The sequence below is a fragment of the Salvelinus namaycush genome, chromosome 42, assembly GCF_016432855.1.
Source record: "Salvelinus namaycush isolate Seneca chromosome 42, SaNama_1.0, whole genome shotgun sequence".
Taxonomy (NCBI): Eukaryota; Metazoa; Chordata; class Actinopteri; order Salmoniformes; family Salmonidae; genus Salvelinus; species Salvelinus namaycush.
The window spans coordinates 21,739,742-21,765,242 of record NC_052348.1 but is presented as its reverse complement, the minus strand read 5'-3'; the positions used below and the strand labels follow the sequence as shown (position 1 = coordinate 21,765,242).

General features: G+C 40.6%; 1 protein-coding gene and 1 pseudogene across 1 annotated transcript; one reads left to right on the top strand and one right to left on the bottom strand.

Moving 5' to 3' along the window:
• The first annotated feature begins 1 nt into the window (after nt 1).
• On the top strand, nt 2-4,054 carry LOC120035042 (annotated as a pseudogene).
• Nucleotides 4,055-8,239: 4,185 nt separating this feature from the next.
• LOC120035041 (semaphorin-4F-like) lies at nt 8,240-25,339 on the bottom strand. Its single transcript, XM_038981806.1, has 14 exons — nt 25,336-25,339; nt 23,901-24,034; nt 22,488-22,547; nt 19,531-19,629; nt 16,287-16,398; nt 16,033-16,143; nt 14,878-15,017; nt 14,550-14,731; nt 12,271-12,415; nt 11,837-12,041; nt 11,597-11,706; nt 11,311-11,453; nt 10,572-10,627; nt 8,240-8,778 (listed from the first exon to the last, which is right to left on the bottom strand). Exons 1-14 carry the CDS (start codon nt 25,337-25,339, stop codon nt 8,240-8,242), a joined length of 2,040 nt encoding a protein of 679 aa, XP_038837734.1.
• Between the last annotated feature and the right edge of the window lie 162 nt (nt 25,340-25,501).

Sequence of the window (25,501 nt, the reverse complement as noted above, 5' to 3'; positions counted from 1 at the left end):
CATGAGGAGAGACAACATCCTAACCTTTGCTGTGCTGTGTGTCTTCCATGCTTGGACTCTGGGTGTGGACTCCAAGATGGTAAGATGATCTCTCAATCTGTAACATAGAACTAGAAGATTACTTCTGGAAGTGTTTTAGCACATAGGCCTTTTCAGCATTGCTCACAATCCAGCATCAACTTCTGTTTGTTCTATAGAACTATAGGATTTTGAGATGAGAACCTTGTTATGAAAGGGTATTACAAGCATATGGTCGTGCTATAGTTCATCTGTGAACAAGATCGCTGCAGTTAAACGTTTTCATAAACCATTCCTCTTGTTTTTGGGCTGTTTTTTCCCTCCGTATTCTCTGAAGGTTCATCTCTGTCAGCCTGGTCTCAATTCCCCCATACCCTTAGACATGGTCCCTTACTGTGTTGACGACATGTATACTTAGACATGTACAACGGCTGCACTGAACAAATGTACAACAAGGTGCAGAAGGAATATCTGGAACATGAAATTAGCAATGTAGCGATCTTCAAGCAAGCCTGGTTGAAGGCAGAAGGATGTGCAAAAAATGTGAAGCAACGATTCCAAATGGACAAGTCCAAGTCCAATTCTAAAGACAGACTTACACATGATCATATCAAGGCTATCTGTGCTTACTCAGGAGGTGAAACTAAGATATACCCAGTGTTCAACCAAGCAGTCCGGACCAACAGAGCAGAGTATACAACCTCCTTCCAGTTCCACTCCCTGCATTTCCTGCTGACTGACGCCATTCGCCTCCTGAAACTAAACCAAAAGACCTGTCACACCACGTATCGAAGAACCAACATGGAGTTTGACGGTAAAGTTAACACAACTATTAGATTTGGCTACTTTGCCTCGAGCTCTCTTGACAAGAGAATTAGTCAATCATTTGGAGAGAAGTCCTGCTTTGAGATAAAGACATGTGCAGGAGCTTATCTCAAGTCCTACCCAGTGTTGGGAGAACAGGAGAAGGAGGTGTTGATTCCACCTTTTGAGATGTTCAAAATTACCAAAAAGGAAAAAGGCCAGAATGTTCTTAACTGTAAATCGCTCTTCAAACTGGAGAGTGTAGGGTTCCAGTACAATCTGAATTGTAAAGCTGTATAGGAAAATACAGCAGTCGAACTGTATGTTAGTCAATGAAGCTCTCTCTCATTCAGAGAGTGAAACGAAACAGGCTGGGTTGCTTGTGCTTGGTTGTTCCCTGTGGATTCCCCCATCACTGTAGACCTGTGTTATATACTGTATGTTCACATTGTTCTTCTTCTGCCAGGTCCTTTGCTCCATAATGTAAGACAGGGAGACACAGGGAGAAATCTAATATAGAAATCCTGCTACCAACAACTTCATCACAGTTTATATACACACCTGGGTTCAAATACTATTTGGAATATTTTCAAATACTTTAGCTGCATTTAATTTAGCTTGCCTGTTGCAATGGAAGCAATATAACAGTCCCCAAAGTGCAAACTCTGCCCATCTAGCACTCCAGGCAGGTTAAATAAAACGCTCAAAGTATTTGAAAGATTTCAAATAGTATTTGAACCCAGGGCTGGTCATATATAGCATTTACTGTAACTATATTTACTGTAGCATTAACTGTAACTATATTTACTGTAACTATTTACTGTAACTATATTTACTGTAACTATATTTACTGTAACTATATTTACTGTAAGATTTACTGTAACTATATTTACTGTAACTATATGTACTGTAACTATATGTACTGTAACTATATGTACTGTAACATTTACTGTAACTATATTTACTGTAGCATTAACTGTAACTATATGTACTGTAGCATTAACTGTGACTATATTTACTGTAGCATTTACTGTGACTATATTTACTGTGACTATATTTACTGTAAGATTTACTGTAACTATATGTACTGTAACTATATGTACTGTAGCATTTACTGTAACTATATGTACTGTAGCATTTACTGTGACTATATTTACTGTAGCATTTACTGTAACTATATGTACTGTAGCATTTACTGTGACTATATGTACTGTAGCATTTACTGTAACTGTGCCTACATGGAAAAATGTATTATCTAATGTGGTGTAATTTAGAGTTAATTGTGTTTTTATCATACATTTTCAGCACTTGCCCTGTAGCATCATTGAGCATGATTAAAGCAGTTCAATGGGATTCAAAGACCACCGTCGACAAATGATTACACTGTGCATTCTCCACAACTACCAGAAGGGGGCAGCATTTCATGCATAAAACAGACCAACTTTTTTTAGCTAACTCTCTCAGTGGTCACCTCACCTGGTCCTGGAGAGCTACAGATGCAGGCTATTGTTCCAGCCCAGCAATAAAAACACTACATTCAGCATATCATCAACTTATCATCAAAGGTCTTAATACCACAGTCTTCTTTAAAAGTATATACCAGCTAAGATTGAATGGGCCACCAACAGTAATGTAAACCGTAGAGCAAATGCATCCTATGAGATTTTAGGATTTAAATAGTGAATAAGCCTGAAATTGTTCAAGTAGTGTGAAGGGGATCATGGTCTCATATGAATGAGTTAGAGAGAAGATACCCCAGTTAAACATGACTTTTTGTAATTGATCATAGTTGAGTGTCTAGAAGCAATGTAAGTTAAAACATAAGATTAATTTGTGTCAGCACTCAAAAACTAGATTTCAAAGTTATTTCATGCTGTTTTATTCATTTAGAGGCAACGAGCTAAAACAAACATTGAGTACTGACAACAGTAGAAGCTCAGCTACAATACAGTATCAAACTAGTCCTACTCAGTGTAGAGTTATAGAGTAAACATGATGTCAAGTGGCATGTAAATGTCAGTCTTCCATCTTCCTTGGGCAACTCTCAATTTCCACAAAAGGGCAGAGGAATAAGACCAACAGATTCAAAACTAACTATTAAAAACAGCCAATGGGAGACCGGCACGAGAGTTTGTATTGTATGAGTGAGACCTGTACTGAAGGGGCATTTTATCTATGCAAATAGCAGATATAGGATAAATGACTGTCCGGAGGGAGGGAGGTGCACCAAACTGAAGGCAACTTGGTAACATCACAGCCACAAGCACCAGAGAGCTGTAACCTGATGATAACTAGGATCATCTTTGAGTATACTCTAGATTGCAGTGAAGATGGTGACGTTTGTAGTGTGGGCTGTCTTCTCATTGACCTTCAGTATGGTCAATGGAATGGTATGTTTGTGTGTGTGTGCACGTGTCACATACCCTAACTGAATGTTAAACCTTTTAAATCCTAAAAAGGTGAAATAGCTAAATCCTTTTTCTCCTCTCCAAGGTGAGGCCTGACACCGTTCTGGACATGGCACTTTCATCTGTCGATGATGCATAAAAGGGCTGTGTTCCAGCTATGTTGACCAAGGTGAAAGTGTACCTGAAAGACAAGATTACAGCCAATACGACGACTTCGGGACTCGTTGGACACACCATTATGATGCTCCTGACAACAAAAAAGCTGATGGGGAATTTACAGTTAAACATATTGTTGCAATCAAGTTGTACTCTGGTATTTTTTACAAAACACTCAATGATGCAGTTCGTGTGGGAAAAGATAAATACAAAGCAAAAACATTTGAGTTCTATGCATGGCAATTTCTGCTGTCTGAGCCATACGTATTCTGAAAGAAAAAAATTATCCCAATGAATATTTGAAAACCGTATATCGTGGAACCAAACGTGTTTACAAGGGTTAATTAAATCAAGAAATTAGATTTGGCAAATTTCTCTCAACCTCTACTTCTCAGACTCTTGCTGCAGAATTTGGAACTGAAAATTGTTTTGAAATTGAAACATGCTATGGTGCCTCTGTGGAAAAATATACGATCGCGGGGTCACTTGAGGCAGAGGTTTTGATTCCCCCTTATGAGAAATTTAAAATTGAGGAAGTGAAAGATAGAAACACAGTCAAAGACCTGTGGTGCAAAGTTGTTTTCAAACTGAAAAGTGCAACATATTTAAGTGATGTGAACTGTGCTTTAGTGGAAATACAGATCAAGCCCCTGTTAGGAATCAGATAATGATTCTACTACTTTGCCGTATGTGGAGAAACAGATGAGCAATATCCGTACCTATTTGCATTGAGATTTAAATTATTAATATGACATTTTGCATTTACTGAAATCTGTCATCTAGATGGTTCCTCTGTCTACAACTTCTATCAATACCAACACTGTAAAATGTTTTAACCCACTGCCTTAAAATTGTAAGTTATGTCAACACGAGAAATGTAGTTAACATAACCTCATATTAGTATACAAGTTCATTCAACTCTAAATTGTACATCCAGGGTAAACTTATATTGTGTGAATACAGCAAACTATTGAGTCATGTGCGTGGTCCATATCTTTTTGAGAGATACATTCATCTTGGTTCATTTTCCGTCAAGATGTTTTAATCAAACAAGTCGACTTCTGCTTTCTTAAACTTTTTTTTAACAAATATATTTTGTTATACAAATATATTTTCAATATCTGTTAGTTATATTTTAATCAGTTAGTGGGTCACTGTTATTGTTACATTCTGACATCAGGACACAGATATTAAGATGTAAGTCAATAGACTTGTACTTCCCTGTGTAACGGACTCCATAGGGGATGCTTGCAGCTACTGCCAACATTAATAAAGAAAAACATTCTGCATTATTACATTTGCATGTCTTTGTTAAACTTCCACTGAAGCCTCCTCCACTTTTGAGAGACTTAGGCCATGACACACGATTAACTAATGAATGAGTCAATTAATTAGTTGTTCAGTAAAGAGATACTGGAAACTACCAGTTGGCATTGAAGGAACTTTTACTGTTTTTACTGCATTGTGTAGAAAAAATATATATATTTTTCAAACATTCAAAATAATGTAAAAACTTTCAGAATTTTGTAAACAAATATGTAAAAATTGCAACATAAGGCAACATGGCATATAATAATAATAATCATAATAATGTCCTAGAAATACTTTCAGCTGTCACATGACCTTTCACCATCGGCCAAATAAGGACTGTCTTGCTCCACAGTGCGCAGGCTACGTTACATCTTAAATCAGATTAACTGCTCAAATCAGATGTCTGGAACACTGGCTAGAGTTATTGACCGAGAGAGATAGAAATAGAGAGAGAGATTGACAGACAAAGAGAGAATCAGGGAGACAGACAGAGAGACAGACAGACAGACAGACAGGCAGACAGGCAGACAGAGAGACAGACAGGCAGACAGAGAGAGAGACAGACAGACAGGCAGGCAGGCAGGCAGGCAGACAGACAGGCAGGCAGAGAGACAGACAGGCAGACAGAGAGACAGACAGGCAGGCAGACAGAGAGACAGACAGGCAGACAGACAGACAGACAGGCAGGCAGACAGAGAGACAGACAGGCAGACAGAGAGACAGACAGACAGGCAGGCAGACAGAGAGACAGACAGGCAGACAGAGAGACAGACAGACAGGCAGAGAGACAGAGAGACAGACAGACAGGCAGGCAGACAGAGAGACAGACAGGCAGACAGAGAGCGATGGTGAATCCCAAATCACCCCCTTGCCCCTACCAACTCGCTCGGTGAGCCCTCTGTTGTCACGTGTTGCTGACGAAACTCAGAGGGTGACTTCTAGAGAATGGTGAGGGGAACAATAAACCCTTCAACTTTGGGATACTCTCATGACTTGAATGATGCAATTCATGTTCCAATTTGTTTTCCAGTGTTCCCATAGGAACACATCACTGGAAGATCCCCACCTTTCTTTCTTTTGTTTCTACAAATATGTACGAGGCTCCGTAATGTAATGCCCACATTGGGAGAAGCCTAATGCGAAACAACTGCTACAGTACCAACAACTTCACCATAGGTTGCATACAGACCTGGGTTCAAGTATCTTAGCTGTGCTTGATTGAGCATGTTTGCTGCAATGGAATAAAAAGAAAAGTCCCAAAAGTGCAAATCCTGCACACCTGGCACACCGGGCAGATTAAAGAAAACACTCAAAGTATTTGAAATATTTCAAATAGTATTTGAACCCAAGCCTGGTCATATATAGCATTTACTGTAACTATATGTACTGTAGCATTAAACTGTAACTATATTTACTGTAGTATTTACTGTAACTATATGTACTGTAGCATTTACTGTAACTATATGTACTGTAGCATTACCTGTAACTATATTTACTGTAACTATATTTACTGTAGCATTAAACTGTAACTATATTTACTGTAACTATATTTACTGTAGCATTAAACTGTAACTATATTTACTGTAACTATATTTACTGTAGCATTAAACTGTAACTATATTTACTGTAACTATATGTACTGTAGCATTTACTGTAACTATATTTACTGTAACTATATTTACTGTAGCATTAACTGTAACTATATGTACTGTAGCATTAACTGTAACTATATTTACTGTAACTATATGTACTGTAGCATTTACTGTAACTATATGTACTGTAGCATTAACTGTAACTATATTTACTGTAACTATGTTGTATACCATCTATGATTGAATGGGCCACCAATAACAATGCAAACAATGGAACAAATGCATGCTACGAGATTTTCACATAAAACTAGCACTTCAAATCAAACTGTATTGGTCGTGTACACAGATTTGCATATGTTATCGCAGGTGCGGTGAAATGCTTGTGTTTCTAGCTCCAAACGTGCAGTAATAATACCTAGAAAACAATATGCACATCATCCAAAGTAAAAATAAAGAAATGGTGAAATATCAGAACGACCACTTGATTTCTATGCTATACCTGTGGTGCTAAAGGAATGACATCCCATGACATTGATATGAGGCTCTAAATAAGTCTCAGATTACATAACAACAAGCACATTTGTAGAAACATGTACTACATTTATGGGGGTTATAATAAAGTAAGACAATTACATAAAGGTATTCAAAACGAGTCATATTATTCACAATTAAGGGGTATATTTCAGTATGTGATATTACTGGACACCTTGCAGACAGTGGCTTTAACTAGTGGTATGAGGTATTTTAGTGCTGGGCTGGAACAATAGCCTAAAACCTCAAGGTATAATTCAAATGATCTCATGGTATAATTTACATTATCTCATGGCAGAATTGACATGATCTCAAGGCAGAAATTGTTAGAGGCACTATTGAACACATGACAGTATTATGTAATGTTGTGGTTGAGGTTAATTCAAAGGGACAGAAAAAAGACCAGTATAGACAGAGCAAGGTATATTTACGTGTTATGGGATATTCAGCAACTGAGTGGTTAGCTGTAGCTATTGTCAGATCGATTGTTACAAAGGCCAAGCAGACAGAAAACCTTGTAATGGTGCAGGAACGTGTAGCAGACAAGGCTCTGACATTTAAAACAACACTGAATGATATAATAGCTAGTAGTGAGAGAGGAGACACCTCACTCAAACCCACATTAGGGACATTCATTAAGAATTTTTATTTTTACATTTGTTGAAGCCACTGTCTCAATATGACGTATTGTATTTGGCATTTAAGAAGGGAGGGTGGATGAGGGTGGTATTGACTTGGGAGGAGGGGGATGTTCAGTAAGAAGGACAGTAGACATGTCCAGACTTCAGAAAATGTATAACAACTCAACAGCATGTTACTAATTTACAGTGCATTGTGGGAATGGCTCCATTTCATCTGTAGCCTAATAAACTGCATGCTTTCCCCAGTTGGAGTGGGAGGACCACACAACATGTCATCGCATCGATATGATGGTTATTATATCAATATTTGTCTATAAAGGTGGTGTTTCCACCGCCATTTCTCACATAATTCATTTTACCAACACAAAACCATCCCACCTTGTCTAGCGTATTTTGTTTTGTCGACATTTGGAAAGTTGACCCAAAAATGTGCTGTTTCCATCAGGCCTGTCGTGACATGTTTTACTCGCGTAAAAAGGTTGGATGGAAACCTGGTTACAGAGAAGCAGAGAGAGAGAGACAGAGAGAGACATAGAGACACAGAGAGAGAGAGACAGATAGAGACAGAGAGACACATAGAGAGACAGAGAGAGCGACACAGAGACACATAGAGATACAGAGAGAGAGAGAGTCAGAGAGAAACACAGAGAGAGAGACACGGGAAGAGACAGAGAGAGAGAGACAGAGACACAGAAAGAAAGAAAGCATCAGAGAGAGCAGTCTATAAGCGGTACCTGGCAAACCACTTCCTTCAATTAAGTCAATTCTGGACATCGCTTCACAAAACGCACTCTCCCGATTGGCCGACCGGCGTGTCACTCATCACCAGCTTATTCTCATAGCAGGTGGGACCCTGCCCCTGCTGTCTTTGATTGACTCCCCTTCCATTTCTGTCCTCTAATGGGGTGTGCTGGGCTGCTCTCCAGCACAGCCTCTTCAGGAACACAGTGGCTCCTAAAGCTCCAACCAGCACCCCCAGCAGGACACAGGAGATGTACACCCATACCGGTGGTCTCCACAGCCCCGGGTCCACCTTGCCTTCGACACTGAGGTCCTCCATGGTGAGCTGGTAGGAGGCTGTGAGGCAGGGTTCGCTACCCCAGGAATAATCACCCTGGGCTGAGCAGCGGCAGGAGTAGAGGCCCAGGCTGGATCCAGAGACGGTGACTTCCAGGTGGGAGTGGTGCTGCAGGGTGTGGCGGCCCTGGGGGTGCTCCCAGACGCAGGGGAGAGGGGAGAGATGGGGGTGGTCACAGGGGAGGAGGACCACCAGGCCCTTCTTCACACGCAGCTCTTTCACCAAAGGGGAACAACGACCTGAGATGGGAAGGGGGTGGGAGGGAGGACAGAGAGAGGCAGAAGCAGAGATAGAAAGAGGAGTTGGAGGGAGAGGAGGAGTGAGAAGGAAGGATGGAGAGTAAAAGAGAGAGAAAGGGAGAGATAGGAAGTATGGGAGATGGGCAAGAGGAGGGAGTTACAAGATGAGAGAAAGAGCGAGAGCGAGAGATCGTCCTAATTCTGTTTGGAAATGTAGTAGATTTGGTGGATGTGTTTAATAGTGGAATAGATGTGGTATGAGGGCTGTATGCATGTTTAATAGTGGAACATGTGATAAGGGCTTTATACGTTTTTAAGAGTGGAATAGATGTGATATAATAACCTTATGCATGTTTAATAGTGGAATAGATGTTATATAAGGGCCTAAAACATGTTTAATAGTGGACTAGATGTTATATAAGGGCCTAAAACATGTTTAATAGTGACTAGATGTGATATAAGGGCTTAAAACATGTTTAATAGTGGAATAGATGTTATATAAGGGCTTAAAACATGTTTAATCGTGGAATAGATGTTATATAAGGGCCTAAAACATGTTTAATAGTGGAATAGATGTTATATAAGGGCCTAAAACATGTTTAATAGTGGACTAGATGTGATATAAGAACCTTATGCATGGTTAAAAGTGGAATAGATGTTATATAAGGGCCTTAAACATGTTTAATAGTGGACTAGATGTGATATAAGAACCTTATGCATGGGTAATAGTGGAATAGATGTTATATAAGGGCCTAAAACATGTTTAATAGTGGACTAGATGTGATATAAGAACCTTATGCATGGGTAATAGTGGAATAGATGTTATATAAGGGCCTAAAACATGTTTAATAGTGGACTAGATGTTATATAAGGGCCTAAAACATGTTTAATAGTGGACTAGATGTTATATAAGGGCCTAAAACATGTTTAATAGTGGACTAGATGTGATATAAGGGCCTAAAACATGTTTAATAGTGGACTAGATGTGATATAAGAACCTTATGCATGGGTAATAGTTGAATAGATGTTATATAAGGGCCTAAAACATGTTTAATAGTGAGATAGATGTTATATAAGAGCCTAAAACATGTTTAATAGTGGAATAGATGTTATATAAGGGCCTAAAACATGTTTAATAGTGGAATAGATGTTATATAAAGGCCTAAAACATGTTTAATAGTGGACTAGATGTGATATAAGAACCTTATGCATGGGTAATAGTGGAATAGATGTTATATAAGGGCCTAAAACATGTTTAGTAGTGGAATAGATGTTATATAAGGGCCTAAAACATGTTTAATAGTGGAATAGATATTATATAAGAACCTTATGCATGGGTAATAGTGGAATAGATGTTATATAAGGGCCTAAAAAATGTTTAATAGTGGAATAGATGTTATATAAGGGCCTAAAACATGTTTAATAGTGGAATAGATATTATATAAGGGCCTAAAACATGTTTAATAGTGGACTAGATGTGATATAAGAACCTTATGCATGGGTAATAGTGGAATATAATTGATATAATTATATAATATAAATATGATATACATTTTTTAAAACCTTTATTTAACTAGACAAGTCAGTTTAAGAACAAATTCTTATTGGCAATAACGGCCTACCCCGGCCAAACCCTACACCAGACGATGCTGGGCCAAATGTGCGTCGCCCTATGGGACTCTCAATCACGGGCGGTTGTGATACAGCCTGGAATCAAACAAGGGTCTGTAGGACGCCTCTAGCACTACAATTAAAATCCACCTGTTTAATAGTGGAATAGTGTTCATACTCACCCTCTCCAGTGCCACACACATTCAAAGGGTCCCCTGACTTCCTCTGCACTGGAGAGCTGAGGACAGAGAAAGAAGAAAGAGAGATGGTGAGATGTGATGGTGACAGTGAAACAACTAGTTTGAAAGGAAGGAAGATAAAGCAATGTTTTGGACAGCAGGAGAGAGAGCGAGAGAGCGAGAGAGCGAGAGCGAGAGAGAGAGAGAGAGAGAGAGAGAGAGAGAGAGAGAGAGAGAGAGAGAGAGAGCAAGAGAGAGAGAGCAAGAGAGAGAGAGAGAGAGAGAAAGAGACAGAGAGAGAGAGAGAGAAAGAGAAAGAGAGAGAGAAAGAGAGAGAGATACAACCTATATTTATGTTGATTTATTTTCCTTTTTGCACATCATTACAACACTGTATATTTAGACATAATATGACACATAAAATGTCTTTATTCTTTTGGAGTGTACTGTTAAATGTAAACTTTTTATTGTTTATTTCACTTTTGTTTATTATCTATTTGACTTCCTTTGGCAATGTAAACATATGTTTCCCATGCCAATAAAGCCCCTTAAATTGAAATTGAATTGACAGAGACAGAGAGTGGGAGACAGAGACAGAAATAGAGACAGAGAGATAGGCCTACCAAGGAGGGCCTTAACATATGTTTCCCATGCCAATAAAGCCCTTGAATTGAATTCAGAGAAAGAGAGAGAGAAAGAGAGAGAATCAAACCACCACAAAGAGAATGCTATGTAGACTCACTCCGCAACACAGGCTCTCTTGTTGACGTTCCACACACAACCCAGTCCTGCTGCCCGGGCACACACCTGACAGCTGGAGTACACCCTGCACCCCTCTACTGGCACACGGGACAGAGAGGAGGGTGAGCCTACCACCACATGGCCCTGGGAGGGAGAAAAGGGTTAAAGATGTCTGTGTGTCTGTCTGAGTGTGTCTGTATGTGTGTGTGTGTGTGTGTGTGTGTGTGTGTGTGTGTGTGTGTGTGTGTGTGTGTGTGTGTGTGTGTGTGTGTGTGTGTGTGTGATACCTGGTGTATGAGGATGTTGTTGACGGGCTCTACTGAGGTTGTCAGAGGGATCTCCTGCAGCAGAGTAGCAGTACGACCAACGATAGACACACTGTGCAACTCTCCCTTATCTGTGTGAAAACACACATCGATTCACACCACAGAACATAATCAACCACAAAATGAGAATATTTTCTGAAATGTTCAGCATAGTCAATTAACTGCCTGGTCTATTGATTACTTCATGTTTCTCTCTCTCACCTGTTCCCAGATGTAGTAGGGCAGCATCACTGTTGGAGATGTTGGTGGCTGTGATCCTGGTGTATATGGTTCCCCTCCTCACCAGAAGGGGCGCTGCGTTCACAGTGTCCGTCAACAGAGGGTGTTCCTTGACAAACTGCAGCACGCGGTCGGGCATGTCGAAGGAGGAGTTATAACCCTGGGCTCTCAGGACATCGTTGATACACTGAGGGGGAACAGAGAACACTTCAGCATGTTATGACGATGATGGACATACTAGGACACTATATGATAATAACCCTTAAATGGAAAATGACTACGTGGATTTGTCCAATAACAAAGAAACACTCATTTTCAAAAGAAGCACTAACTTTCGCTATCCGTTGCAAAACGTTTTAAAAATGTTTTCCATTGCATGCCCTAATAAATACAACCCAGGTGAGTCTGGTGAATACCTGTCCAGGTCGGGGGTCGGGTACAGACTCAGAGCTCCCACTGTTCACACAGTTCCTCTTCATATCTCTGAAGCCTCCCGTCGCAAACACCTTGGTGATGTCAGCCAGGCTGTACACACACACTGCTGACACGCGCTCTCCTTTCCTAAACACACACACACATTACCATGTTCATTACAGTAATGCCGTCTGTATGAGTCATTGTAACATAATATTCATATTTAGTGATTCTCCTCTCTCTTCCCCTCGCAATCTGTCCTCTCTCTCATTCTCTCTCCACCCCATTCCCCATCTCTAGTCCTCCTCTACCTCCCTCTCTCCCCATCTCTACTCCTCCTCTACCTCCCTCTCTCTCCATCTCTACTCCTCCTCTACCTCCCTCTCTCCCCATCTCTACTCCTCCTCTACCTCCCTCTCTCCCCATCTCTACTCCTCCTCTACCTCCCTCTCTACTCCTCCTCTACCTCCCTCTCTCCCATCTCTACTCTTCCTCTACCTCCCTCTCTCCCCATCTCTACTCCTCCTCTACCTCCCTCTCTCCCCATCTCTACTCCTCCTCTACCTCCCTCTACCTCCCTCTCTCCACTTCCTCTACCTCCCTCTCTCTCCCCATCTCTACTCCTCCTCTACCTCCCTCTCTCCCCATCTCTACTCCTCCTCTACCTCCCTCTCTCCCCATCTCTACTCCTCCTCTCTCTCCCTCTCTCTCTCCCCATCTCTACTCCTCCTCTACCTCCCTCTCTCCCCATCTCTACTCCTCCTCTACCTCCCTCTCTCCCCATCTCTACTCCTCCTCTACCTCTCTCTACTCCTCCTCTCTACTCCTCCTCTACCTCCCTCTCTCCCCATCTCTACTCCTTCTCTACCTCCCTCTCTCCCCATCTCTACTCCTCTACCTCCCTCTCTCTCTCCCCATCTCTACCTCTCCTCTACCTCCCTCTCTCTCCCCATCTCTACTCCTCCTCTACCTCCCTCTCTGCCCATCTCTACTCTTCCTCTACCTCCCTCTCTCCCCATCTCTACTCCTCCTCTACCTCCCTCCCCATCTCTACTCCTCCTCCACCTCCCTCTCTCCCCATCTCTACTCCTCCTCTACCTCCCTCTCTACTCCTTCTCTACCTCCCTCTCTCCCCATCTCTACTCCTCCTCTACCTCCCTCTCTCCCCATCTCTACTCCTCCTCTACCTCCCTCTCTACTCCTTCTCTACCTCCCTCTCTCCCCATCTCTACTCCTCCTCTACCTCCCTCTCTCTCTCTCCATCTCTACTCCTTCTCTACCTCCCTCTCTCCCCATCTCTACTCCCTCTCTCCCCATCTCTACTCCTCCTCTACCTCCCTCTCTCTCTCCCCATCTCTACTCCTCCTCTACCTCCCTCTCTCTCTCCCCATCTCTACTCCTCCTCTACCTCCCTCTCTCCCCATCTCTACTCCTCCTCTACCTCCCTCTCTACTCTTCCTCTACCTCCCTCTCTCCCCATCTCTACTCCTCCTCTACCTCCCTCTCTCCCCATCTCTACTCCTCCTCCCTCTCTCCCCATCTCTACTCCTCCTCTACCTCCCTCTCTACTCCTTCTCTACCTCCCTCTCTCCCCATCTCTACTCCTCCTCTACCTCCCTCTCTCCCCATCTCTACCTCCCTCTCTCCCCATCTCTACTCCTCCTCTACCTCCCTCTCTCTACTCCTCCTCTACCTCCCTCTCTCTCTCCCCATCTCTACTCCTCCTCTACCTCCCTCTCTCTCTCCCCATCTCTACTCCTCCTCTACCTCCCTCTCTCCCCATCTCTACTCCTCCTCCACCTCCCTCTCTCCCCATCTCTACTCCTCCTCTACCTCCCTCTCTACTCCTTCTCTACCTCCCTCTCTCCCCATCTCTACTCCTCCTCTACCTCCCTCTCTCCCCATCTCTACTCCTCCTCTACCTCCCTCTCTCTCTCCCCATCTCTACTCCTCCTCTACCTCCCTCTCTCCCCATCTCTACTCCTCCTCCACCTCCCTCTCTCCCCATCTCTACTCCTCCTCTACCTCCCTCTCTACTCCTTCTCTACCTCCCTCTCTCCCCATCTCTACTCCTCCTCTACCTCCCTCTATCCCCATCTCTACTCCTCCTCTACCTCCCTCTCTACTCTTCCTCTACCTCCCTCTCTCCCCATCTCTACCTCCCTCTCTCCCCATCTCTACTCCTCCTCCACCTCCCTCTCTCCCCATCTCTACTCCTCCTCTACCTTCCTCTCTCCCCATCTCTATCCCCCCCTCTCTCTTCCCCTCTCCACCCCCTTACCCCTGGGAGGTGAAGAGGGTGTAGAAGTGTGTGCTGCTGGGGTCTCCCAGGCGGTGTTCCAGGGGGTAGGTGTGGGTCAAGACGGTGTAGCGCTGGCCACTGTCCCGGTCCTGACACACCAGCTGAGCCTTCAGGAAACTGGTCCAGCGCTTCTGCAGGGTCTTAGAGCCCCCCACGTCTCCCTGGCAGACAGGGAAAGGGATGGGGGGAGAGGGGAATGAGAAGGATGGAGAGAGAGCACGAGAAAAAGCACACATGAGCAAAATAGAGGGAGAGAGAGAGAAAGAGAGGAAAGACAGACAGAGAGAGAGAGAGAGATGTATCTCACCTTGCAGACTCTGGCCACCCGTGTGACCCTGACCTTGGTATAAAGGTCGTACTCTCTGGCATTCTCCGTGAAGAAGAAGTAGATTTTATCATCGTCTCCAGGACTCTCCCTGACCAGGGCCGAACTCACAAACTCTGGATCTGGACTCGTAAGAGAATTACATATTAATGACATATTATATGTAGTGCTTCCCAACTCCAGTCCTCAACACCCCCGACGGTTCACATTTTCGTTGTAGCACCAGACAAACTTGTACATTTTCCCATTAGTGATGTTTCCACCAAACTGTCTTTTTGCGGATAAAAATCAATGTGTGATGACGTAGACACACAAAACATTATTTTTTGCTTAAGTTTTGATGTACCGAATAAAAATGTAAAGTTCAATGTGTTTCCATTTTCAACTGTACCGATAGTTATATCCCAAAAACTGTTGGGTTAAATAGCAAATGTAGATATTCTGGTCTTGGCACGAGCGCTCCAGCCAACAGCTCACAGATACAGTGTGGGAAGGCTAGTCTACATGATGACATTACTATGGATAAGAGCAAGAATATTTTTACTTGTCAAACTGCAGTCATCATGTCACCAGAATAAGACCCTCGATATTTATTGGAAAAGAGCATCAAAATCACCTTGAACTTTCAGTTATTTCATCTGTAGCCTAATAACCTGCATGATTTCCCGAGTCATAGTGGGAGGACCACACAACATGTCATCGCATGACTCCAAGTTTACTTCCATATGATAGTTGTTACATCAATACTAGCACATAAAGGCGTTTCCATCGCCACGTCTCACATAATTCATTCTACCGCCACAAAAAGATCCCACCATGTCGAACGGACAAGTTATCTGTTGGCATTTATAAAACTGTACCAAAACATCCTGTTTCCATCAGAGCTGTGGTGATTTTTATTTCATACGGTATGACTTTACTGGCATAAAACATGTGGATGGTTATAGATATAGACCCTCATCAAAGAGAACTCATTAGGTAAGTAACACTACACTGCTAAAACGCATCCTGAGTTATACTCTTCATTGGACACATTCTGTTGTTGTTTCGGTGTTACAGAAGTTTGGACAGTAGAAGTATTTTATCATCTTTCCCATCATGCATTGGGAGTATATGTGATTGACAGATGGGTCTCACCATTGAGCCAGTTGATGGACGGAGGCACGCGCACCTGTTGACCTGTTGCCCTGGTGATGTCAAACTCTGTGCCCCAGAAGTTAGAAGGGGAGGCGGTGTACAGCACTCCATCTACAGTACACATATAGACAGGATGTGATAGAGTGAGTGTGTGTGTGTGTGTGTGTGTGTGTGTGTGTGTGTGTGTGTGTGTGTGTGTGTGTGTGTGTGTGTGAGTGTGAGCATGTGTGTGTGTGTGTGTGTGTGTGTCTAACCTGCAGTAACAGCAGTGTGAGGTTGTCTGGGATCATAAGGACATTTCCCCTTCCCATTCTCCATCTTCACTTTGTCACCTTCTTCCTTTACTAGGGCAAACGTCACTGGGTCCTGAACACACACACAGTCTATATTTAGTATGTGAACCAGTGGAGACTGCTGAGGGTATTTTAAATGTAATATATATTTTTATTTATTTAACCAGGCAAGTCAGTTAAGAACAAATTCTTATTTACAATGACGGCCTCCCGGGGAACAGTGGGTGCCTTGTTCATGGGCAGAACAACAGATTTTTACCTTGTCAGCTCTGGGATTTCGGCTACTGGCCCAACGTTCTAACCACTAGGCTACCTGCCGCCCCAGTAGGATGGCTCATAATAATGGCTGGAACGGCGCGAATGGAACGGCATCAAACACATGGAAACCATATGTTTGATGTATTTGATATGGTTCCACTGAATCCGCTCCAGCCATTACCACGAGCCTGGTCTCCCCAATTAAGGTCCCACCTCCTGTGACGTGAACATCACGTGTGTAAGCCTATCAACTAAATACATGAATTGAATGAATAACATGCATTTGACCACAACAGTTAAAGAGCATCTAGCAGTTGTATCAAAATAATAATAATAATATAGGAGTAGAGTATAATAATAATAATAATAATATAGGAGTAGAGTATAATAATAATAATAATAATATAGGAGTAGAGTATAATAATAATAATAATAATAATATAGGAGTAGAGTATAATAATAATATAGGAGCAGAGTATAATAATAATAATAATAATATAGGAGTAGAGTATAATAATAATAATAATATAGGAGTAGAGTATAATAATAATATAGGAGCAGAGTATAATAATAATAATAATATAGGAGTAGAGTATAATAAAAATAATAATATAGGAGTAGAGTATAATAATAATATAGGAGTAGAGTATAATAATAATAATAATAATATAGGAGTAGAGTATAATAATAATAATAATATAGGAGTAGAGTATAATAATAATAATAATAATAATATAGGAGCAGAGTATAATAATAATAATAATATAGGAGTAGAGTATAATAATAATAATAATATAGGAGTAGAGTATAATAATAATATAAGAGTAGAGTATAATAATAATATAGGATTAGAGTATAATAATAATAATAATATAGGAGTAGAGTATAATAATAATATAGGAGTAGAGTATAATAATAATAATAATATAGGAGTAGAGTATAATAATAATATAGGAGCAGAGTATAATAATAATAATAATATAGGAGTAGAGTATAATAATAATATAGGAGCAGAGTATAATAATAATAAGAATATAGGAGCAGAGTATAATAATAATAATATAGGAGCAGAGTATAATAATAATAATAATAATAATATAGGAGTAGAGTATAATAATAATATAGGAGCAGAATATAATAATAATAATAATATAGGAGCAGAGTATAATAATAATAATATAGGAGCAGAGTATAATAATAATAATAATAAAGGAGTAGAGTATAATAATAATATAGGAGTAGAGTATAATAATAATAATAATATAGGAGTAGAGTATAATAATAATAATAATATAGGAGTAGAGTATAATAATAATAATAATATAGGAGTAGAGTATAATAATAATATAGGAGCAGAGTATAATAATAATAATAATAATAATATAGGAGTAGAGTATAATAATAATAATAATATAGGAGTAGAGTATAATATTAATATAGGAGTAGAGTATAATAATAATAATAATAATATAGGAGTAGAGTATAATAATAATAATAATAATATAGGAGTAGAGTATAATAATAATAATACTATTGGAGTAGAGTATAATAATAATAATAATAATATAGGAGCAGAGTATAATAATAATAATAATATAGGAGCAGAGTATAATAATAATAATAATATAGGAGTAGAGTATAATAATAATATAGGAGTAGAGTATAATAATAATAATAATATAGGAGTAGAGTATAATAATAATAATAATAATATAGGAGTAGAGTATAATAATAATAATACTATTGGAGTAGAGTATAATAATAATATAGGAGTAGAGTATAATAATAATAATATAGGAGTAGAGTATAATAATAACAATATTAATAATAATAATAGTATAGGTGTAGAGTATAATAATAATAATATAGGAGTAGAGTATAATAATAATATAGGAGTAGAGTATAATAATAATAATAATATAGGAGTAGAGTATAATAATAATATAGGAGTAGAGTATAATAATAATAATAATATAGGAGTAGAGTATAATAATAATAATATAGGAGTAGAGTATAATAATAATATAGGAGCAGAGTATAATAATAATAATAATATAGGAGTAGAGTATAATAATAATAATAATAATAATAATAATAATATAGGAGTAGAGTATAATAATAATAATATAGGATTAGAGTATAATAATAATAATAATATAGGAGTAGAGTATAATAATAATAATAATATAGGAGTAGAGTATAATATTAATATAGGAGTAGAGTATAATAATAATAATAATATAGGAGTAGAGTATAATAATAATAATAATATAGGAGTAGAGTATAATAATAATAATAATATAGGAGCAGAGTATAATAATAATAATAATATAGAAGTAGAGTATAATAATAATATAGGAGTAGAGTATAATAATAATAATAATATAGGAGTAGAGTATAATAATAATATAGGAGTAGAGTATAATAATAATAATACTATTGGAGTAGAGTATAATAATAATAATAATATAGGAGTAGAGTATAATAATAATAATATAGGAGTAGAGTATAATAATAACAATATTAATAATAATAATAGTATAGGTGTAGAGTATAATATTAATAATAGAGGTGTAGAGTATAATAATAATAATATTGTAGGTGTATAGTATAATAATAATAATATTGTAAGTGTAGAGTATAATAATAATATTGTAGGTGTAGAGTATAATAATAATAATATTGTAGGTGTAGAGTATAATAATAATAATATTGTAAGTGTAGAGTATAATAATAATAATATTTTAGGTGTAGAGTATAATAATAATAATAATAATATAGGTGTAGACTATAATAATAATATTTTAGGTGTAGACTATAATAATAATACTAAATGATATAGGTGTAGACTATAATAATAATATTTTAGGTGTAGACTATAATAATAATACTAAATGATATAGGTGTAGAGTATGAGAAGAGACAGAGGAGAGAGAACGTGACTGACTATGAAAGCACAGCGGGGTTCGTAGGCGTAGGAGCCACAGACGTAGATCCTTCCATCCTTCAGAACCTCCAGCAGACAGATGTAGTTATAACATTCATCCTGTAGAGGGAGACAAAGAGACATGTCTCAAACAGCATCTTATTCTCCCCTATAGGCCCTGGTCAAAAGTGGTGCACTGAATAGGGACTAGGGTGCCATTTGAGATTAGCAGAGGGGGAAAACGTAAGCCTGTTTGTATCTCGTAAATACATCTTTACGATCTATATGGAAACAGTTCAAGTGCCCTGGGATAAGGAATATTTGGGGCATTTTCAAGTCCCTGATTGCCTTTTAGTTTAAGCTAGGCTGAAGCACATTTGGCAACTCCTTCCTAGCACAGGGCCATAACAGAGCAGGATAAAGTTGCCTCTAGACACAGATCTCAGGTCAGTTTACATTCTTCACCATAATGGCTAAGGTTAGGATTTGGGGTAGATAGCATGATCCTAGATCAGGAGAACCTAGCTCTAAACAGATCAATCAAATATGGTTATAATCAGTAGTATAATGCATGGTTTCTCAACTCAGGTGCAAGGAACCCAATGTATACAGGCCAAGGTTGGTTTTCATATTACTCCCATTGAAAAAAACGGTAGCGATAACAAGAACTCTAACTCCCTGACTATTTAACGTAAGTCATGGTTCTGTTTAGAGGTCGACCGATTAATCGGAATGGCCGATTAATTAGGGCCGATTTCAAGTTTTCATAACAATCGAAAATTGATAATTTTGGACGCCGATTTTGCCGATATATTATTCCCAAAAAATGTACACCTTTATTTAACTAGGCAAGTCAGTTAAGAACACATTCTCATTTACAATGATGGCCTAGGAACAGTGGGTTAACTGCCTTGTTCAGGGGCAGAACGACAGATTTTTACCTTGTTAGCTCAGGGATTCTATCATGCAACCTTACGGTTAACTAGTCCAACGCTCTAACCACCTGCCTCACGAGGAGCCCGCCTGTTACGCGAATGCAGTAAGAAGCCAAGGTAAGTTGCTAGCTAGCATTAAACTTAACTTATAAAAAACAATCAATCAATCAATCATAATCACTAGTTATAACTACACATGGTTGATGATATTACTAGTTTATCGAGCATGTCCTGCGTTGCATATAATCGATGCAGTGCGCATTTGCGAAAAAGGACTGTCGTTGCTCCAACGTGTACCTAACCATAAACATCAATGCCTTTCTTAAAATCAATACACAGAAGTATATATTTTTAAACCTGCATATTTAGCTAAAAGAAATCCAGGTTAGCAGGCAATATTAACCAGGTGAAATTGTTTCACTTCTCTTGTGTTCATTGCACGCAGAGTCAGGGTATATGCAACAGTTTGGGCTGCCTGGCTCATTGCGAACTAATTTGCCAGAATTTTACGTAATTATGACATAACATTGAAGATTGTGCAATGTAACAGGAATATTTAGACTGATGGATGCCACCCGTTAGATAAAATACGGAACGGTTCCGTATTTCACTGAAAGAATAAATGTTTTGTTTGAGATGATAGTTTCCGGATTCGACCATATTAATGACCTAAGGCTCGTATTTCTGTGTGTTATTATGTTATAACTAAGTCTATGATTTGATAGAGCAGTCTGACTGAGCGATGGTGGGCACCAGCAGGCTCGTAAGCATTCATTCAAACAGCACTTTTGTGCGTTTTGCCAGCAGCTCTGCTGTTTATGAATTCAAGCCTATCAACTCCCGAGATTAGGCTGGTGTAACCGATGTGAAATGGCTAGCTAGTTAGCGGGGTGCGCGCTAATAGCGTTTCAAACGTCACTCGCTCTGAGACTTGGAGTAGTTGTTCCCCTTGCTCTGCATGGGTAACGCTGCTTCGAGGGTGGCTGTTGTTGATGTGTTCCTGGTTCGAGCCCAGGTAGCGGCGAGGAGAGGGATGGAAGCTATACTGTTACACTGGCAATACTAAAGTGCCTATAAGAACATCCAATAGACAAAGGTATATGAAATACAAATCGTATAGAGAGAAATAGTCCTATAATTCCTATAATAACTACAACCTAAAACTTCTTACCTGGGAATATTGAAGACTCATGTTAAAAGGAACCACCAGCTTTCATATGTTCTCATGTTCTGAGCAAGGAACTTAAACGTTAGCTTTCTTACATGGCACATATTGCACTTTTAATTTCTTCTCCAACACTTTGTTTTTGCATTATTTAAACCAAATTGAACATGTTTAATTATTTATTTGAGGCAAAATTGATTTTATTGATGTATTATATTAAGTTAAAATAAGTGTTCATTCAGTATTGTTGTAATTGTCATTATTACAAATAAATAAACAAAAATCGTCTGATTAATCGGTATCGGCTTTTTTTTGGTCCTCCAATAATCGGTATCGGCGTTGAAAAATCATAATCGGTCGACCTCTAGTTCTGTTTATCAGTCTTTGAAGATGACCAGATACAAAGTGAAAAGTCATCTGAAAACCAAACATAGAGGATGTGAGGTGTTGTTGACAGGAAGCTGAAGAGTCAGTAAAGCAGTCGTTATGGTAACGGTATCATACATCATGACATAGATGAGTATGACTAAAGGCAAAGGTGATGGTGTTACATTTTGGCTGTGAAGCATAGCATCTCACCAACACCTTTAACCACATACATACACTACAGAGCAGCGGAGGCTGGTGGGAGGAGCTATAGGAGGACAGGCTCATTGTAATGGCTGGAATGGAAATAATGGAACGGTATCAAACAAATCAAACATATGAAAACCACATGTTTGACTCCATTCTATTAATTCCATTCCAGCCATTACAATGAGCCTGTCCTCCTATAGCTCCTCCCACCAGCCTCCACTGCCACAGAGACACCTCTTACCACACACACACACTTTTCTTGCCACTTCAAACACAGATCAAGAGCACCCCACGTTGCTCACCTCTCTCTTGCCTTTACCCATACAGGACTTCCTCTCCTCTTCTGTTGCCTCCCACTTAATCTGCAGAGACGGAGACGGAAGAGAGAGAACACACAAACACATTCAGTTACATCACACAGTTCAACATCGGGTTAAGCCCAGTACTGGACTAAAAAGCAGTGTCAGTGGAGAATCTCTATTGAGAAAGTTGTCCAGGACTAGTTTTAATCTATGTCTGCCATAGTGTGTTTGTCCCAGGTAAGACGTAGGTTTTTCTATGGTTTTGTGTTCATTAATACTCCCATCATGAAAACACAAACAAATACACACTCGTTTCACTGCCAGTTGGCTAAGATCAAGAGTGGAAATATGCACAGATAAGCGTGCACACACAGACAGTCAAGTGAAGAAGTCTCCCCCCTCCCATCTCTCTGTCCCTCCCTCCCATCTCCCTGTCCCTCCCTCCCCCTCTTATCTCCCTGTCCCTCCTTCCCTCCGTCCCATCTCCCTGTCCCTCCCTCTCTTATCTCCCTGTCCCTCCCTCCCTCCACTCTCTTATCTCCCTGTCCCTCCCTCCCCCCTTTTATCTCCCTCCCCCTCCTTCCCTCCGTCCCATCTCCCTGTCCCTCCCTCTCTTATCTCCCTGTCGCTCCCTCCCTCCACTCTCTTATCTCCCTGTCCCTCCCTCCGCCTTATCTCCCTGTCCCTCCCTCCACTCTCTTATCTCCCTGTCCCTCCTTCCCTCTGTCCCATCTCCCTGTCCCTCCACCTCTTATCTCCCTGTCCCTCCTTCCCTCCGTCCCATCTCCCTGTCCCTCCCCCTCTTATCTCCCTGTCCCTCCCTCCCTCCACTCTCTTATCTCTCTGTCCCTCCCTCCGCCTTCTTATCTCCCTGTCCCTCCCTCCACTCCCTTATCTCCCTGTCCCTCCTTCCCATCTCCCTGTCCCTCCACTCTCTTATCTCCCTGTCCCTCCTTCCCATCTCCCTGTCCCTCCACTCTCTTATTTCTCTGTCCCTCCCTCCGCCTTCTTATCTCCCTGTCCCTCCCTCCACTCTCTTATCTCCCTGTCCCTCCTTCCCATCTCCCTGTCCCTCCCCCTCTTATATCCCTGTCCCTCCCTCCCTCCACTCTCTTATCTCCCTGTCCCTCCCTCCTCCCTATTATCTCCCTGTCCCTCCCTCCCTCCCTCCGCCCTCTTATCTCTCTGTCCCTCCCTCCGCCTTCTTATCTCCCTGTCCCTCCCTCCACTCTCTTATCTCCCTGTCCCTCCTTCCCATCTCCCTGTCCCTCCACTCTCTTATCTCCCTGTCCCTCCTTCCCATCTCCCTGTCCCTCCACTCTCTTATTTCTCTGTCCCTCCCTCCGCCTTCTTATCTCCCTGTCCCTCCCTCTCTCCCCACTATCTCTGTCTCTCCCTCCCTTTCTCTCTCACTGATGGGTGTTTCCAGGTGAGGTTGGAGGTGTGCAGGGCCAGGATGGAGCCTCTGGCTCCCAGGTAGAGTGTCTCAGAGCTGGGGTCTTGCAGGAGGACGCTGGCGTTGGACACCCCCAGAACTGCACCTACCCCTGAGGAGAACAGGGCATAACATTAGGGATGTGCCCCAAATATTTCTGTCACGGCCGTCGAAAGAACTGGACCAAAGCACAGCGTTGTGAGCGTACATATTCCTTTTTATTAGGACGACGCCGACAAAAACAATACAAAAACGACCGTGAAGCTTAAGGCTATAGTTCCAAAAACAAAAGACAACTTCCCACCCTGAAAGGAGGGAAAAGGGCTACCTAAGTATGGTTCCCAATCAGAGACAACGATAGACAGCTGTCCCTGATTGAGAACCATACACGGCCAAAACATAGAAATACAAAATCATAGAAAACAAAAATAGAATTCCCACCCCAAATCACACCCTGACCAAACCAAATAGAGACATAAAAAGGCTCTCTAAGGTCAGGGCGTGACAATTTCCTACAGTGCACTACTTTGGACCAGGGCTCCGTAAAATATACTCCCCTCCTCCACCCCATTTATTTGCCCTAGATCTTTGAGTGAATGTGTGAAGGATGAGACTGACTTACAGGGACTTTTACCGAACCATTTCTAAGCATCAGTAATTGTGTCACTTCCTCTACTGAGAAATATTCTTGTAGTCGGTCGGCCGCTACCCACAGCTGGGGTGCAATAATTAGTCCAAACAACAAAAAATGGTTTCTATTGGACAAATTCAGTTAGGTCCCTCCCCATTTCATTCCGTTTAAGAAATGTTTTGCAACAGAATCAGCGTAATAAATAAACCCCTACTGACCAGTCACTCAATGCTGATTTAGGTAGACAATTTTGGGGCTAAACTCTCCTTTGTGTTTGCTATTTAGTCCGTGACATAGGCTTAACATGTGTCCGGTAAACTGCTCCTTGTTGCAATTGGGTGTTAACACACACACACACACAGACCACTAAGAGTGGGGCATCTCAAACCTCCACATTCTCCGTACTAAAATCTAAGACCTATAGCCTAGGCCCATCTATCCATGAAAGCAGGCAAAATTAGGATAACACTGTAACCCCAGTCTATACTCACTCTGCTATATTCCGGGTACTTAGTGAAAACAGCAGTGAAATGACACACGTGTCTTCAGTCATTTTAAAAGTGTTGTTTAATGGGCGTTTCTCCACCATGCCTCCATCCTTCCCATCTGGTTAAATGTCGGATTAAGTCATTAACCATCTCCATTCCCAGATGAATAAATTAGCCTGCCAAAACCACACTGGGTGCTGATAATATACTTCTTACAAATGTACTTGTTTGCTAGGCAACATCATTTGCATTGCTATGACTAATTAGATTGTAGCCTACCTAACGTTACCGTACCCATTAGGAATTGCGATACATTTTAAAATTGCAATACATTTTGTATGTAGAGAGAGAGAGACCGTTTGTCCAACTGTACTGTACTCACCTCCGTGAACATTGGGAATTGGTGTTTGACAACGAGATGAACCAGTTGTGAGATACAAGATCACGGCCATAAAACAGG